This window comes from Myotis yumanensis, unplaced genomic scaffold (assembly GCF_028538775.1).
Source record: "Myotis yumanensis isolate MYYU_CA2020_CCGP unplaced genomic scaffold, mMyoYum1.0.hap1 SCAF_13, whole genome shotgun sequence".
Taxonomy (NCBI): domain Eukaryota; kingdom Metazoa; phylum Chordata; class Mammalia; order Chiroptera; family Vespertilionidae; genus Myotis; species Myotis yumanensis.
Window position 1 is genome coordinate 44091612 of NW_027223764.1, and position 13000 is coordinate 44104611.

General features: G+C 42.1%; 1 protein-coding gene across 2 annotated transcripts in view; it reads right to left on the minus strand.

Moving 5' to 3' along the window:
- Positions 1-3500: 3500 nt before the first annotated feature.
- ANXA7 (annexin A7) overlaps positions 3501-13000 on the minus strand; it is a 36124-nt gene continuing 26624 nt past the window's right edge. For both annotated transcript variants that reach the window (XM_070432970.1, XM_070432971.1), the window contains 2 exons: positions 5754-5866; positions 3501-3927 (listed from right to left, as the gene is read on the minus strand). In XM_070432970.1, coding sequence (XP_070289071.1) covers positions 3805-3927; positions 5754-5866 — 236 coding nt within the window. In that variant the 3' untranslated portion in view covers positions 3501-3804. The remainder of the gene's footprint in view (positions 3928-5753; positions 5867-13000) is intronic.

Sequence of the window (13000 nt, forward strand, 5' to 3'; positions counted from 1 at the left end):
ATCTGTGATGTGTGGGTTCTTGACTTCACGCAGGGAGGATTTCATGAAATGAGTCCAGGTAGTTTTGAGAGTACGTTTATTAAAGCTGGGGGCAGTGAAACAAAGCAAGGGCTTGAGATGGAGGAGGCAAGATCTTAGCAACAGGAGTGAGCCTAGGTAGAGCTGCCTTGGCCCTTCGGAACCATGAGGAAGAGCCAGGCCTAGGCAAGGCTGCCTCAGCCCTTGAGAAAGGAAATCACAGAGGCAGAAGGGACCCATGCTGGGCGGCATGGACTCAGGAAACAAGTTAGAGGCAAAAGGGGGGACCTTGGAGACAGGTTCAGGGAGTTAGCCCGAGATGAGTTGTCGCTGCTCACTGCTCCCCCAGGCTGCAAGTCTCCTGGGAACCTTTGGAGCTTAAGAAAAAGAAAGCAAAGATACATGCCTGAGGAAAGAGGGCGGGGATGAAGGCACAGGCCTGCTCAAGGGAGAGAGTGTGCTGGGTCCTTTGATATGCTGATTCATCAAAATGGTCATTCTCTGGTCAGTTTCACCTTCAAAGAATGTCAACAGTTCTTGCAGGTTTGGCTCAGTGGATTGAGCATGGGCACTCAAACTGAAGGGCCCCAGGTTCGATTTCAGTCAAGGGCATATACCTCAGTTGCAGGCTCAATCCCTGGCCCTGGTTGGGGCACATGTGGGAGGCAACCAATTGATGTTTCTGTCTCCCTCCCTCCCTTCCACTCTCTCTAAAAATCAATGGGAAAATATCCTTGGGTGAGGATTAACAACAACAAAAAAGAATGTCACCAGAAAGGGACTGGGATCAAGGTTGGTCTGCGCTCTGCACTGTCTGGAATGTAAACCATTTGCTTCTAAGTGTCCTTGGTTAGGGAAGATAAGATCTTGTAATTTTATTAGCTGGCTGCAAATTCCTGGGCCATCTGTTTAGCTATCTATCTTAGTTTCCCCAATCCACTTGCCAGGGAATTTTCCTAGCTTCTTACTAACCTTCCTCACAAGGACACTGAGGAACAAATGGTTCACATCTCTCCTCCCCAACCAGAGAGAGTAACTTAAATCAGCCTCGTCAGGGAAGTAACAGAGACCCAGTTAGTGCCATTAGTGCCAGCCAAACGGAAGAATGGATAAAGTCAGAGGAATAAATAACAAAACAACACATCAGAGCCAGACAAATCCAAGACAGAGGTGAAGCTGACCAGAGGATGATCCGAAACCCCTCCATACACTCTTTCGGTGCATCAGCATATTAGAGGACACACCGGGAAGGCTGATGAATATTCTGTTGAGATCCTCCCCGAGACTCCCTTAAAATTCCCACTTTTAGAAAAGAGATAAAAACCCTCAAGACAAAGGTCCCAGTGAATGCCCTCCCTTGAGCATGCCCAGGGCTCCCTTTCTTCAGGTGTGAACTTCCTTTCTCCTAAGCTCCAAGGGCCCTCCTCTTGCCTAGCTTTTCAGCGAGCCAAAAGCAACCCCACCTTGGCTCACTTCTGTGACTATGACTTTCATTAGTGAGTCTAGGCAGCCCGGCCTAGCTCACTTGTTACTGTGACCTCCTTTCCCGAGTCTACTTCTATCCTAAAGCCTACCTTGTTTAACTATCCCAAGCGTTAATAAACATACTCTAAAAATCACCTGGACTCTTGCCTTCAATTCTTTCCCTGAAGGAGTCAAGAATCCACATATCTCAGACCGTGCCACAGCAGACCTGCTCAGCCCAGTCCCTTCCTGGTGATAAGTTGGCCATGGGGAGTACATCTCCGGAGATAAATTTCTTCTTGAGCCCACATGACTGACCGTATCATAAAATAATACAAAACAAAATCATATCTGGTAAGTGTCTACTATCCAGAATATATAAATAACCCTACAACTCAACAATAAAAAGACAACACAATCTAAAAATGGGCAAGGTATATGAATAGACATTTTTCTAAAGGAGATATGCAAATGGCCAATAAACACAAGGAAATAGCTCATTAGTCACTAGGGAAATGCAAATCAAAACCACAAAGATACCCTAGCCAGTTTGGCTCAGTGGATAGAGCATCGGCCTGCGGACTGAAAGGTCCCGGGTTCGATTCCAGTCAAGGACACATGCCCAGGTTGCGGGCTCAATCCCCAGTAGGGGGCATGCAGGAGGCAGCCGATCAATGATTCTCTCATCATTGATGTTTCTCTCTCTCTCTCTCCCTTCCTCTCTGAAATCAATAAAAATACATTAAAAAACAAAAACACGAGAGATAGATAATGATAGTGATGGTGAAAATGAGGAGAAATTAGAAACCTCATTTGTTGCTGGTAGATGCTACTGCTTTGGAAAACCGTTTAGCAGATCCTCAAAAAGTTAAACATGAAGGTATCATATGATCCAGCAATTCCTAGTTCCATAGCCAAGAGAAGTGAGAACATGTATCCTCCCAAAATTTGTACAAGAATGTTCATAACAGTATTGTTCATAATAACCAAAAAGTGAAAACCCAAATGTCTATCAATTAATGAAGGTATAAAATGTATATATATAATCTAAACAATGGATCATTCAGCCATTAAATACATGAAGTACTGATTTATGCAACAACAGATCTTAAAAAACAGTATGCTAATTGAAAGAAGCCAGACATAAAGGGCCACATATTATATTATTTCATTCAGATGAAAAGCCCCAAATAGGCAAATCCAGAGAGAGAGACAGTATAGATTAGTGATTGCCATGAGCTGGACAGGAGGGGGAATGAGGAGTGATTGCTAATGGGTATAAAGTTAATTGAACCTGGGACTCTTCAGTTCGAGAGCCACTGCTCTATCAAACTGGCTAGGGCTAAATATATAAATATTTTAAATCAGGGATCAATAAAGATATGTAGGGGGTTTTAATAGACATAAAAGTAGGCTATGTATTTTATGCATATAATACTTAATCCCTTTTAAAAGTTGCTACAGGCAATACTAATCTATGTTCTATGTGTAAAGACTAGTGTTTATGAGTATAGAATACTAATTTATATAAAACCAGTGGCCCGGTGCACAAAATTCATGCACTCAGGGGGGGTCCCCCAGCCTGGCCTGTGCCCTGTCACAGTGTGGGAGCCCCGCGATCCATGGCCCTAAAGAGGTAGGCTCCGTCCACCCATCCGGGGCTCCTTGATGGATTGCCCCAAAGAGGCAGGCCGGAGCCAGTGCAGGCCTGCGGACCCTGGTGCAGGCACGCTGAGGCCTCCCTGTCCCCGACACTGTAAGTCCCCACCCACAAGCACCTGCTGCACACACAGCCTCCAGCTGATCGGTTGTCCTGCATGAGGGCGTCCCAACTATTTGCATATTATCCTTTTATTAGTATAGATAAGATGTAAATTACTCTAGTTAAAAGAGCTAAATTTTTTTTTAAGTAATAGTTTTGAAATACCATCAATTATAACTGCCCAATGGACCTAGTAGGACTTTGGCAGGCAGAATTTTTAGCAACCTTTATAAAAATCCAGTATTGTTACACAGAATTAGAGACTGTTGTGATTTTTATTCAATTTGGTACTCTGATTAGAATAAGTGCAGTGAGAAAAGTATACTTTACAAACAGTCCATTAAATCTACATTATGACTATGGCTTTACATTGATTGTATAGAGAGAAAAATAACATTGGAATTAAGGCAATCACCGCATGTGCAAACCAAGCACAAACCTGACACAGTCTTTAATAAAACGTTCTTTTGGTTACATGATGGTTGACACCGCTGCATGCAGGTCAGCACTGCTTTGAAAGATAAGCTTTGAACAGCTTCATTCATTTAAAAAAATCCCTCCTACTGGCCCACGATGGCGAGCAGCAGCTTTCGGTAATCTCCGCTCGTGTCACTGGCAATCATTGTGCCCAGGGTCTTCTGATACATCTGGCAGAACATCTGCTTTATTTGTACAAGATCAATCTGCGTGCAAGAGATGATATTTTCAATGTTAGAAAAAAGCTGTCAAGGCATTTGTTAGAACTATTTTCTGACAGTGAAAAGATCCTAATTAGAATCAAAGCAGAGGGAAAATAATACCAAGTGACTGACACTTTATGGTCAGCAGCTGCCCGATAAGGTCTGGTTCGCGGTTCTGTAAAAACATCGGATGAGGATGGTACGAGTCTCCTCTATTATTCCCAAAGTATTAGTCATTTAAAAACCATTTGATAATCAAATCGCTATTATAAAAAACACAGAAAATGACAAGTGTGGGCAAGGACGTGAAGTTGGAACCCTTGTGGATTGCTAGCAGGGCTGTGAAACAGGCAACCACTGTGGAAAACGGTATGGTGATTCCTCAAAACAGCAACAAAATATAACTGCCAGACGATACAGCAATTCCACTTCTGGGTGTACACACAAAGATGAAAAGCAGGGACTCAAAATGCTCAGAGCGGCATCCTTCACAACAGCCAAAAGGTGGGAGCAACCTGAGTGTCCACTGACAGACGAAAGGATAAGCGAAAGGTGGGATATACAGACAGTAAATATCACTCAGTCCTAAATGGGAAGGAAATTCTGACACAAGATACAACATGGATGAACCCTGAAGACATTATCCTGAGTGAAAAAAAACAGTCACAACAGGACAAATGCAGGATATTCCCACTTATTTAAGGTACCTAGGGGTAATCAATTATAGGGACAGAAAACAGAACGGTGGTTGCCAGGGGTTGTGGAGAAAGAATGGTGAATTACTGTTTAACGAGTGGGGAATTTCAGGTGAAAAAATTCTGGTGGTGGTGGGTGCACAACAATGTGAATGTACTTAATGCCGCTGAACTGTATTAAAAAAAAAGGTTAAAATGGTAAGTTTTACATTATGTATATTTTATTGCAACTAAAAAAAATAGCTTGCACAGAAACGTTAGGTCTATGAACAAATACGTAAAGAGCTTTTATAAAACACCCTATTCAGGCCTGGCCAGTGTGGCTCAGAGTTTGAGCTTCGACTCATGAACCAGGAGGTAAGGGTTCCATTCCTGGTCAGGGCACATGCCTGGGTTGCAGGCTCAATCCCCAGTAGGGGGTGTGCAAGAGGCAGCCAATTGATGATTCTTTCTCATCTTTGATGTTTCCATCTCTCTCCCTCTTCCTCTCTCTGAAATCAATTTTTTAAAAAAGATAAAACACCCTATTCTGGTTGTCCTTTTACAAATAAGTTACCTTTTTTAGAATAATTTAGTTGTATATGTATGTTTTCTTTCAACAAAAATACCCAATAAATATTTAAAAATCAAAGAAAACATCTGAAGCTATATTTAGGTAAAGAGACAAAGACAGATTTTTTGTTTTATGATTAGGAAGGTATGCTAAATTTCAGGAATTTTTCATAACAAATAAAATTAAATAGGTCTTTTAGACAATTTTTTACATAAGCAAAATGAACACCAAAAACCATCTCCCAACTTGCCTTAAACTAGTAGCCTAGTCCCTCCAGACCTTCTCAGGCGGGAACACCTCTTGGCTCTGCTGCTGCCCCGAGGACAGGACAGCGGTCCGTTTCACTACGCAAGCCTCTCTCACGGATGAGGAAAGGGACCAAGCCTCTCTCACGGATGAGGAAAGGGACCAAGCCTCTCTCACGGATGAGGAAAGGGACCAATTACCACTGCTTTACACAAGGCAGAGACAAAGACAGCTTTCCCTTAACATCATTCCCGAGGACTGACAGCCAACGGAGGAACTTTTAAGAAATCAACATTCAAAATGAACTGAGATCAGACAAGCAGAGAAAGGCTCACCTCGCTCCGAGTGACCACGATCCTGACCAGGGTGGAGTCGTCCGTGCCGGCACCTTTCATGGAGTAGTACAGCCTCTCAGCGAAGAAGGCCTGGCGGTTCAGGGCGCACTGCACTGCAAGGCAGAGACGCTTCAGAAACGCGCCCGCGCTCTGGGCTCCCCGCTCACCTCTCGCCTGCCCGGGGTCCTTCCCCATGCCATCCTCTCAGAAACCCGAGGCTGAAAATATTCTCCCCTGGATTTGTATCACCTTTCTTTCTAGATGCACCAGACAAGCTACTTTCAATTCTAAAAGACTCCCCCTGGCCCCCCCAAAACCCATTTCCTCTCCACAGATGCAACGGCTTAGATTCTTTGTATTTTTTCCCCTCACAATGAGAAGATATATAGCAACTCTGCCTTAGCAGGATCTCACTGAAAAGCAACGATGAATTCTGAATTCTAGGAGTCAAATATAACATTTTCCCAGAGAAGGGTATGAGATACAAATAATATAAAAGAGGAAACACAGATTTGAGCCAAGATTTCAGAATAATAAGAAATCTGCCCTGGCCAGTGTGGCTCTGTGGTAAAAAATCAACAGGCTTTTCTTAGTAAAATTAACTTAGCAGAGTCTCTTCCTGCAGACGGTAGAGAATGGTCCGTTAATAATTTAGCTACAGGGGGTCGGAAGCAAGATGGCGGCGATATAGGCAGACGCGTCCCAGGTCTTGTCCCGGAGCAAACGGAGTAAGCAGCTGAAACTAATAACACCCACCCCGAATTGGCAAATTTACTCAGCTGGTGAGACGGCTTGCAGCCTGGAAGGGCAGACCTCCCCTGGAAAGGTTAAAAACCAGGGATCTGGGCAGGAAAGTTTGCCAGACCTGAGCCCAGAGGGTCGGAGGGAGACCGCATGGCAGACAGCCGCGTCTCTTGGGACAGACACAGACCCTGACCAGGGTAAGGAGTTCCGCGGGTTTGCTGGCGCCAGGAGATTTGAGATTTGGATTTTGTGATTGCGGAGAACTGAGACTAAAGGGGGCATCCTGAGGAACTGATCAGACCGTGCAGTGCCCATAAGAGAGGAGCGTTTCCCAGACCATGCAGTGCTGGTAAGAGGAGCGTTTCCCAGACCGGTAAGAGAGGAGCGTTTCCGCGGCCGGCCGGCGTTTGTCTGTTTCTTTGTTTTCACTGAACCCTGCTCATAGGACAGTTCGGATACAGACACTCACCTGTGCTGAAGAGAGGGTGAAGGTGCAGACGAGGGGAATCTGGGGAGAGGCTGAGGAAAGAGGGGGAGCCGGAGGAGGTGGCAGCGAATTGAGTGCTGAGACCCCCCTGGGCCCAGGACTGGGGCAGCCATTCCTCCAGAGGGTGGAATTCCTCCCCCCAGCCCCCCAGGCAAGGAGCACAGCCACACCCAGATTCCACCCTGTATGAGATAAAGGACTAAAACAAGCTGATTAGTCCCTGGGAGTTACCAGGGTCTGGCCTATAGAGGGATTTTCAGTCCCACCAACAACACAGAGCAGGGTAAGGATTAAAAAAGGATAGAGAAGCTGTATAGCCTCAGAGGCCAACCCAAAAACACTGCCACCCAGAGGTTGAGCCACAAACTGACTCTTAGGGGAATACAAATTAAGGCAGACTGGATCACAAATACGGCCTGCTTTAAAATCAGGACTGTGATTTACAACACGGAGGAACAGTGTAATGCAGGCAACACTCTCCTAAATACCTGGCAGGACCAAGGCGAACCAGGCTGAAGAGTAGAAGAACCGAAAGACCATCACTACTGCAAATTTTTTCTTTTTCTTTTTCTTTTTAATTTTTTCACCTTTTTACTAAGAAACCAATTTTTTTTTCTCTTTTTCTTCTTTTTCCATCACCTGATTTTACCCTTTCAATTACCACATTTTTATTTTTAACCAGTATTATTACTCCTACCATTTTACCATTTTTTAAAGTGCCATTTTATTTTCTCTTTATTTTCTTTTGGGATTAGTGTTCTCCATTCTATTTTCATCGTTCCTTTAGCATTAATTTTCCCTATCTCAATTCCACCTCTTTGCTAAAACCCTCTTCCTTACTTTTCCCCTTTTGGTGTCCTGTTTCTCTTACCCTATTCCTGCTCCAGACCTTCCCAATTCCCTCTTTTTACCCCCTGTCTAATTCCACCCTACTTATATATCCTATTTCCAATCTACTGCTCTAAATCCTTATACACCTATTCTTTATCCTTCTTCACTTTCCAACCATTTTTTTTTTCTCTCTTATCTTTCTATTGTTTTCTTGATTGTTGAATATATTGGGCTTTTTTTTTTTTTTTTTTTTTTTTTTTTTTTAAATTTGTTTGTTTGTTTTGTTTTGTGTTTTTTCTTCTTTTTTAGGACTGGTTGTGAGGTTGTTTTTCTTTTTCTTTTTCTTTTTCTTTTTTTTTTTCTCTGCTGGTTTTTCCCTTCCCTCCCCCACCCCACCCCAGCTATTTTTGTGCTTCTGTTTTCCCTTACCCCTCTGGATATTATTGGTGGTTTGTAGTTTGCATTCATCTCCAGGGATCTGTTGCTGGAATTTGTTGAGATTAGTGGCAGTTCTATTGGAGTTTGCTCCTCATACGGGGAGTCTCTTCCCCACTTCTACTTCATTCTCTTTTTTCGCTCTCTTTTTTCCCCCCTCTTTTTTCCCAATTCTATTTTTGCACTCCTTTTTTGTTTGTTTTTTTCTTATTTTTCTTTTCTGTTCTCTCCTTTATCTTCTTCTCTTCTTTCTCCCTTATCCCCTAATTCTCTTAATTCGGTTGGTCACCTTTATTTGGAGTTATTAATATTGTGAATATACTTGTGTTCAGTGCCTGGTACGTTGTGCCTTGCTCTGTTGTATTTTGTGCCTTTAAATCAACGCAGCAGATCCAAGCAACAGCAGCCCCCTGATCACCGCAGCCTCCTGATCACCACAGCCTCCTGATCACCACACCCTCTGTCTGTGGAACAGCAACTGTACGTGAAGCCTCCCCCCACCAGCCAGAAGAGCCAACACAGCTGTGAACAACACCCACCAGAGGAGCTGCTGCCAACTGGAAAGCAGCTGCTACCGCAACCGTCTGAGCAGCAACCACAACCCAAGGAGCCCCTGCCACCCAGGGAGCAGCCACTGAACACCTCAACATCTACATATGTCAGCGAGATCAAACATGGGTAGGCAAAGAAACCCCCAAAGGAAAGAAAAGGAGGACTCGCCAGAAAAGCAGCTAAGTGAGACAGAGATATGCAACATGACGGAAAAAGAATTCAGAATAAGGTTCCTAGAGTACATGCACCACATGTTCAAGAAGCAAGAAGAAACAGATGAAAAACTCAACTACTTATGCAAGAAGCTAGAAGAAACAGATGAAAAAATCAACAACTTAAGTAAGTCCCAAGAAGAAATGAAGAGTGACATAGCTTCAATAAAAAACTCCATTGAAAGTATCAACAGTAGACTGGGAGAAGCGGAGGACCGAATTAGTGAATTAGAAGACAAGGAAGCAAAACACACTCAAACTGTACGGCAAATGGAGAAAAAAATTAAAAGACAGGAGGAGAGCCTAAGGGAGCTTTGGGACAACATGAAACGAAACAACATACGAATAATAGGGGTGCCAGAACAACAGAAAGATGAACATGGATTAGAAAACCTATTCGAAGAAATAATATCAGAAAACTTCCCTGAGGTGGGGAAGAAAAAAGTCACACAAGCCCAGAGAGTCCCAAACAAGGTGAACCCGAAAAGACCCACACCAAGACACATCATAATTACCATGGCAAATGTTCAGGATAAAGAGAGAATCTTACAGGCTGCAAGAGAGAGACGGAAAGTAACATACAAGGGATCTCCCATTAGATTATCAAATGATTTCTCAACAGAAACACATCAGGCCAGAAAAGAATGGACGGAAATCTACAAAGTGATGCAAAGCAAAGGACTGAATCCAAGAATACTCTATCCAGCAAGGCTATCATTCAAAATTGAAGGGGAAATAAGAAGCTTCACAGACAAAAAAGGGCTAAGGGAGTTTATCACCACCAAGCCAGCCATGCAAGAAATGCTAAAGGGACTGGTGTAAAAAGAAGAAATATCAAGCTCAGAAAGAAAACAGCCACACACACACACACAAAAAGAAATGGCTACAAACAAATACCTTTCAATAATAACTTTAAATGTAAATGGACTAAATGCTCCAACCAAAAGACATCGAGTGGCTGAATGGATAAAAAAACATGACCCATACATCTGCTGTCTACAAGAGACCCACCTCATTAGAAGGGACTCACACAGACTGAAAGTGAAGGGATGGAAAAATATCTTTCACGCAAATGGAAAGGAAAAGAAAGCTGGGGTAGCAATACTTATATCTGACAAAGTACATCTCAAAGTGAAGGCCATAACCAGAGATAAGGAAGGCCACTTCATAATACTAAAGGGATCAATACAACAAGAAGATATAACCCTGGTAAACATATATGCACCCAATGCAGGAGCACCCACATACATAAGAAAACTTCTGGAAGATATCAGGGGAGAGATCGACAACAATACAATCATAGTAGGGGACTTTAATACACCACTGACATCACTGGATAAATCCGCTAGACAAAAACTCAGCAAAGAAACAGCAATCCTAAATGACTCACTAGATCAGATGGACTTAATTGACATCTTCAGAACACTTCACCCCACAGCTGCGGAATATACATTCCTCTCAGGTGCTCATGGGACATATTCAAAAATAGACCACATATTGGGTCACAAGCAAAGTCTCCACAAATTCAAGAAGATTGAAATCATAAAAAGCTTCTTCACAGACCACGATGGCATAATGTTAGAAATAAACTACAATAAAAACAACCCAAAATACTCAAACACTTGGAAGTTGAATAGCATGTTATTAAATATTGATTGGGTTACCGATGACATCAAAGAAGAAATTAAAAACATCCTGGACACTAATGACAATGAAAACACAACAATCCAAAACCTCTGGGACACAATGAAAGCAGTCCTGAGAGGGAAGTTTATAGCTCTACAGGCCTATCTCAAAAAACAAGAAAAAATGGTAGTCAATCATCTAACTCTACAACTCAAAGAATTAGAAAGAGAGCAACAAGAAAACCCCAGAGTGAGCAGAAGGAAGGAGATAATAAAGATTAGAGCAGAAATCAATGAAATAGAGACCAAAAAAACAATACAGAAAATCAATGAAACCAAGAGCTGGTTCTTTGAAAGGATAAACAAGATTGACAAACCCCTAGCCAGGCTCACCAAGAAGCAAAGAGAGAGGTCCCAAATAAACCAAATCAGAAATGATAGAGGCGAAATAACAACAGACCCCACAGAAATACAAATGATTGTTAAACAATACTACGAGCAACTCTACTCCAACAAACTGGACAACCTGGAGGAAATGGACAAATTCCTAGAAAAATACAACATTCCAAAACTCAATCAGGAAGAATCTAAAAACCTCAATAGGCCAATAACTATGGAAGAAATTGAAGCAGTCATCAGAAAGCTTCCAGCAAACAAAAGCCCAGGGCCAGACGGCTTCACAGGGGAGTTCTACCAAACATTCAAGGAAGAACTAAAACCTACCCTCCTCAGACTACTACAAAAAATTCAAGAGGAAGGAACGCTTCCAAGCTCATTCTATGAAGCCAGCATCACCCTAATACCAAAACCAGGTAAAGACATCACAATGAAAGAGAATTACAGGCCAATATCCCTCATGAACATAGATGCCAAAATCCTCAACAAAATCTTAGCAAATCGGATCCAGCAGTACATCAGAAGGATCATACACCATGACCAAGTAGGATTCATCCCAGAGATGCAAGGATGGTACAACATCCGTAAATCAATAAATGTGATACATCACATAAACAAATTGAAAGAAAAAAACCACATGGTCATATCAATTGATGCAGAAAAAGCATTCGACAAAATCCAACACCCATTTTTGATAAAAACTCTCAGAAAGGTGGGAATAGAAGGATCATACCTCAACATAATAAAAGCCATATATGACAGGCCCACTGCCAACATCATACTCAATGGACAAAAACTAACACCATTTCCCCTAAGAACAGGAACAAGACAGGGATGCCCACTCTCACCACTCCTGTTCAACATAGTACTGGAAGTATTAGCCATTGCAATTAGGCAAGAAGAAGGAATAAAAGGCATCCAAATTGGAAAAGAGGAAGTAAAACTGTCCTTATTTGCAGATGACATGATATTATACATACAAAACCCTAGAGACTCCATCAAAAAGCTACTAGACTTAATACATGAATTTGGCAATGTAGCAGGATACAAAATTAACCCCAAGAAATCTGAGGCATTTCTATACACCAACAGTGAACTTTCAGAAAGGGAGATCAGAAAAACAATCCCATTTACCATCGCACCAAAAAAATTAAGATACCTAGGAATAAACTTAACTAAAGAGGTTAAAGACCTCTACTCAGAAAACTACAGGACGTTGAAAAAAGAGATAGAGGAAGACATAAACAGATGGAAGAACATACCATGTTCTTGGATTGGTAGAATCAACATCATTAAAATGTCCATACTACCCAAAGCAATCTATACATTCAACGCACTTCCCATTAAAATACCAATGGCCTTCTTCAAAGATCTAGAACGAACTCTCCAAAAATTCATCTGGAATAAAAAAAGACCCCGAATAGCTGCAACGATCCTGAGAAAGAACAAAGTAGGTGGGATCTCAATGCCAGATATCAAGCTGTATTACAAAGCCACTGTTCTCAAAACTGCCTGGTACTGGCACAAGAACAGACATATAGATCAGTGGAATAGAATAGAGAGTCCAGAAATTAGCCCGAACCAATATGCTCAATTAATTTTTGACAAAGGAGGCATGAACATACAATGGAGCCAAGATAGTCTCTTCAATAAATGGTGTTGGGAAAATTGGACAGACATATGCAAGAAAATGAAACTAGACCACCAACTTACACCATACACAAGAATAAACTCAAAATGGATAAAGGACTTAAATGTACGACAGGAAACCATAAAAATTCTAGAAGAATACAAAGGCAACAAAATCTCAGACATATGCCAAAACAATTTCTTCACTGATACAGCTCCTAGGGCAGTTGAAACTAAAGAGAAACTGAACAAATGGGACTACATCAAAATAAAAAGCTTCTGCACAGCAAAAGAAACCATCAACAAAACAACAAGAAAACCCACCTTGTGGGAAAA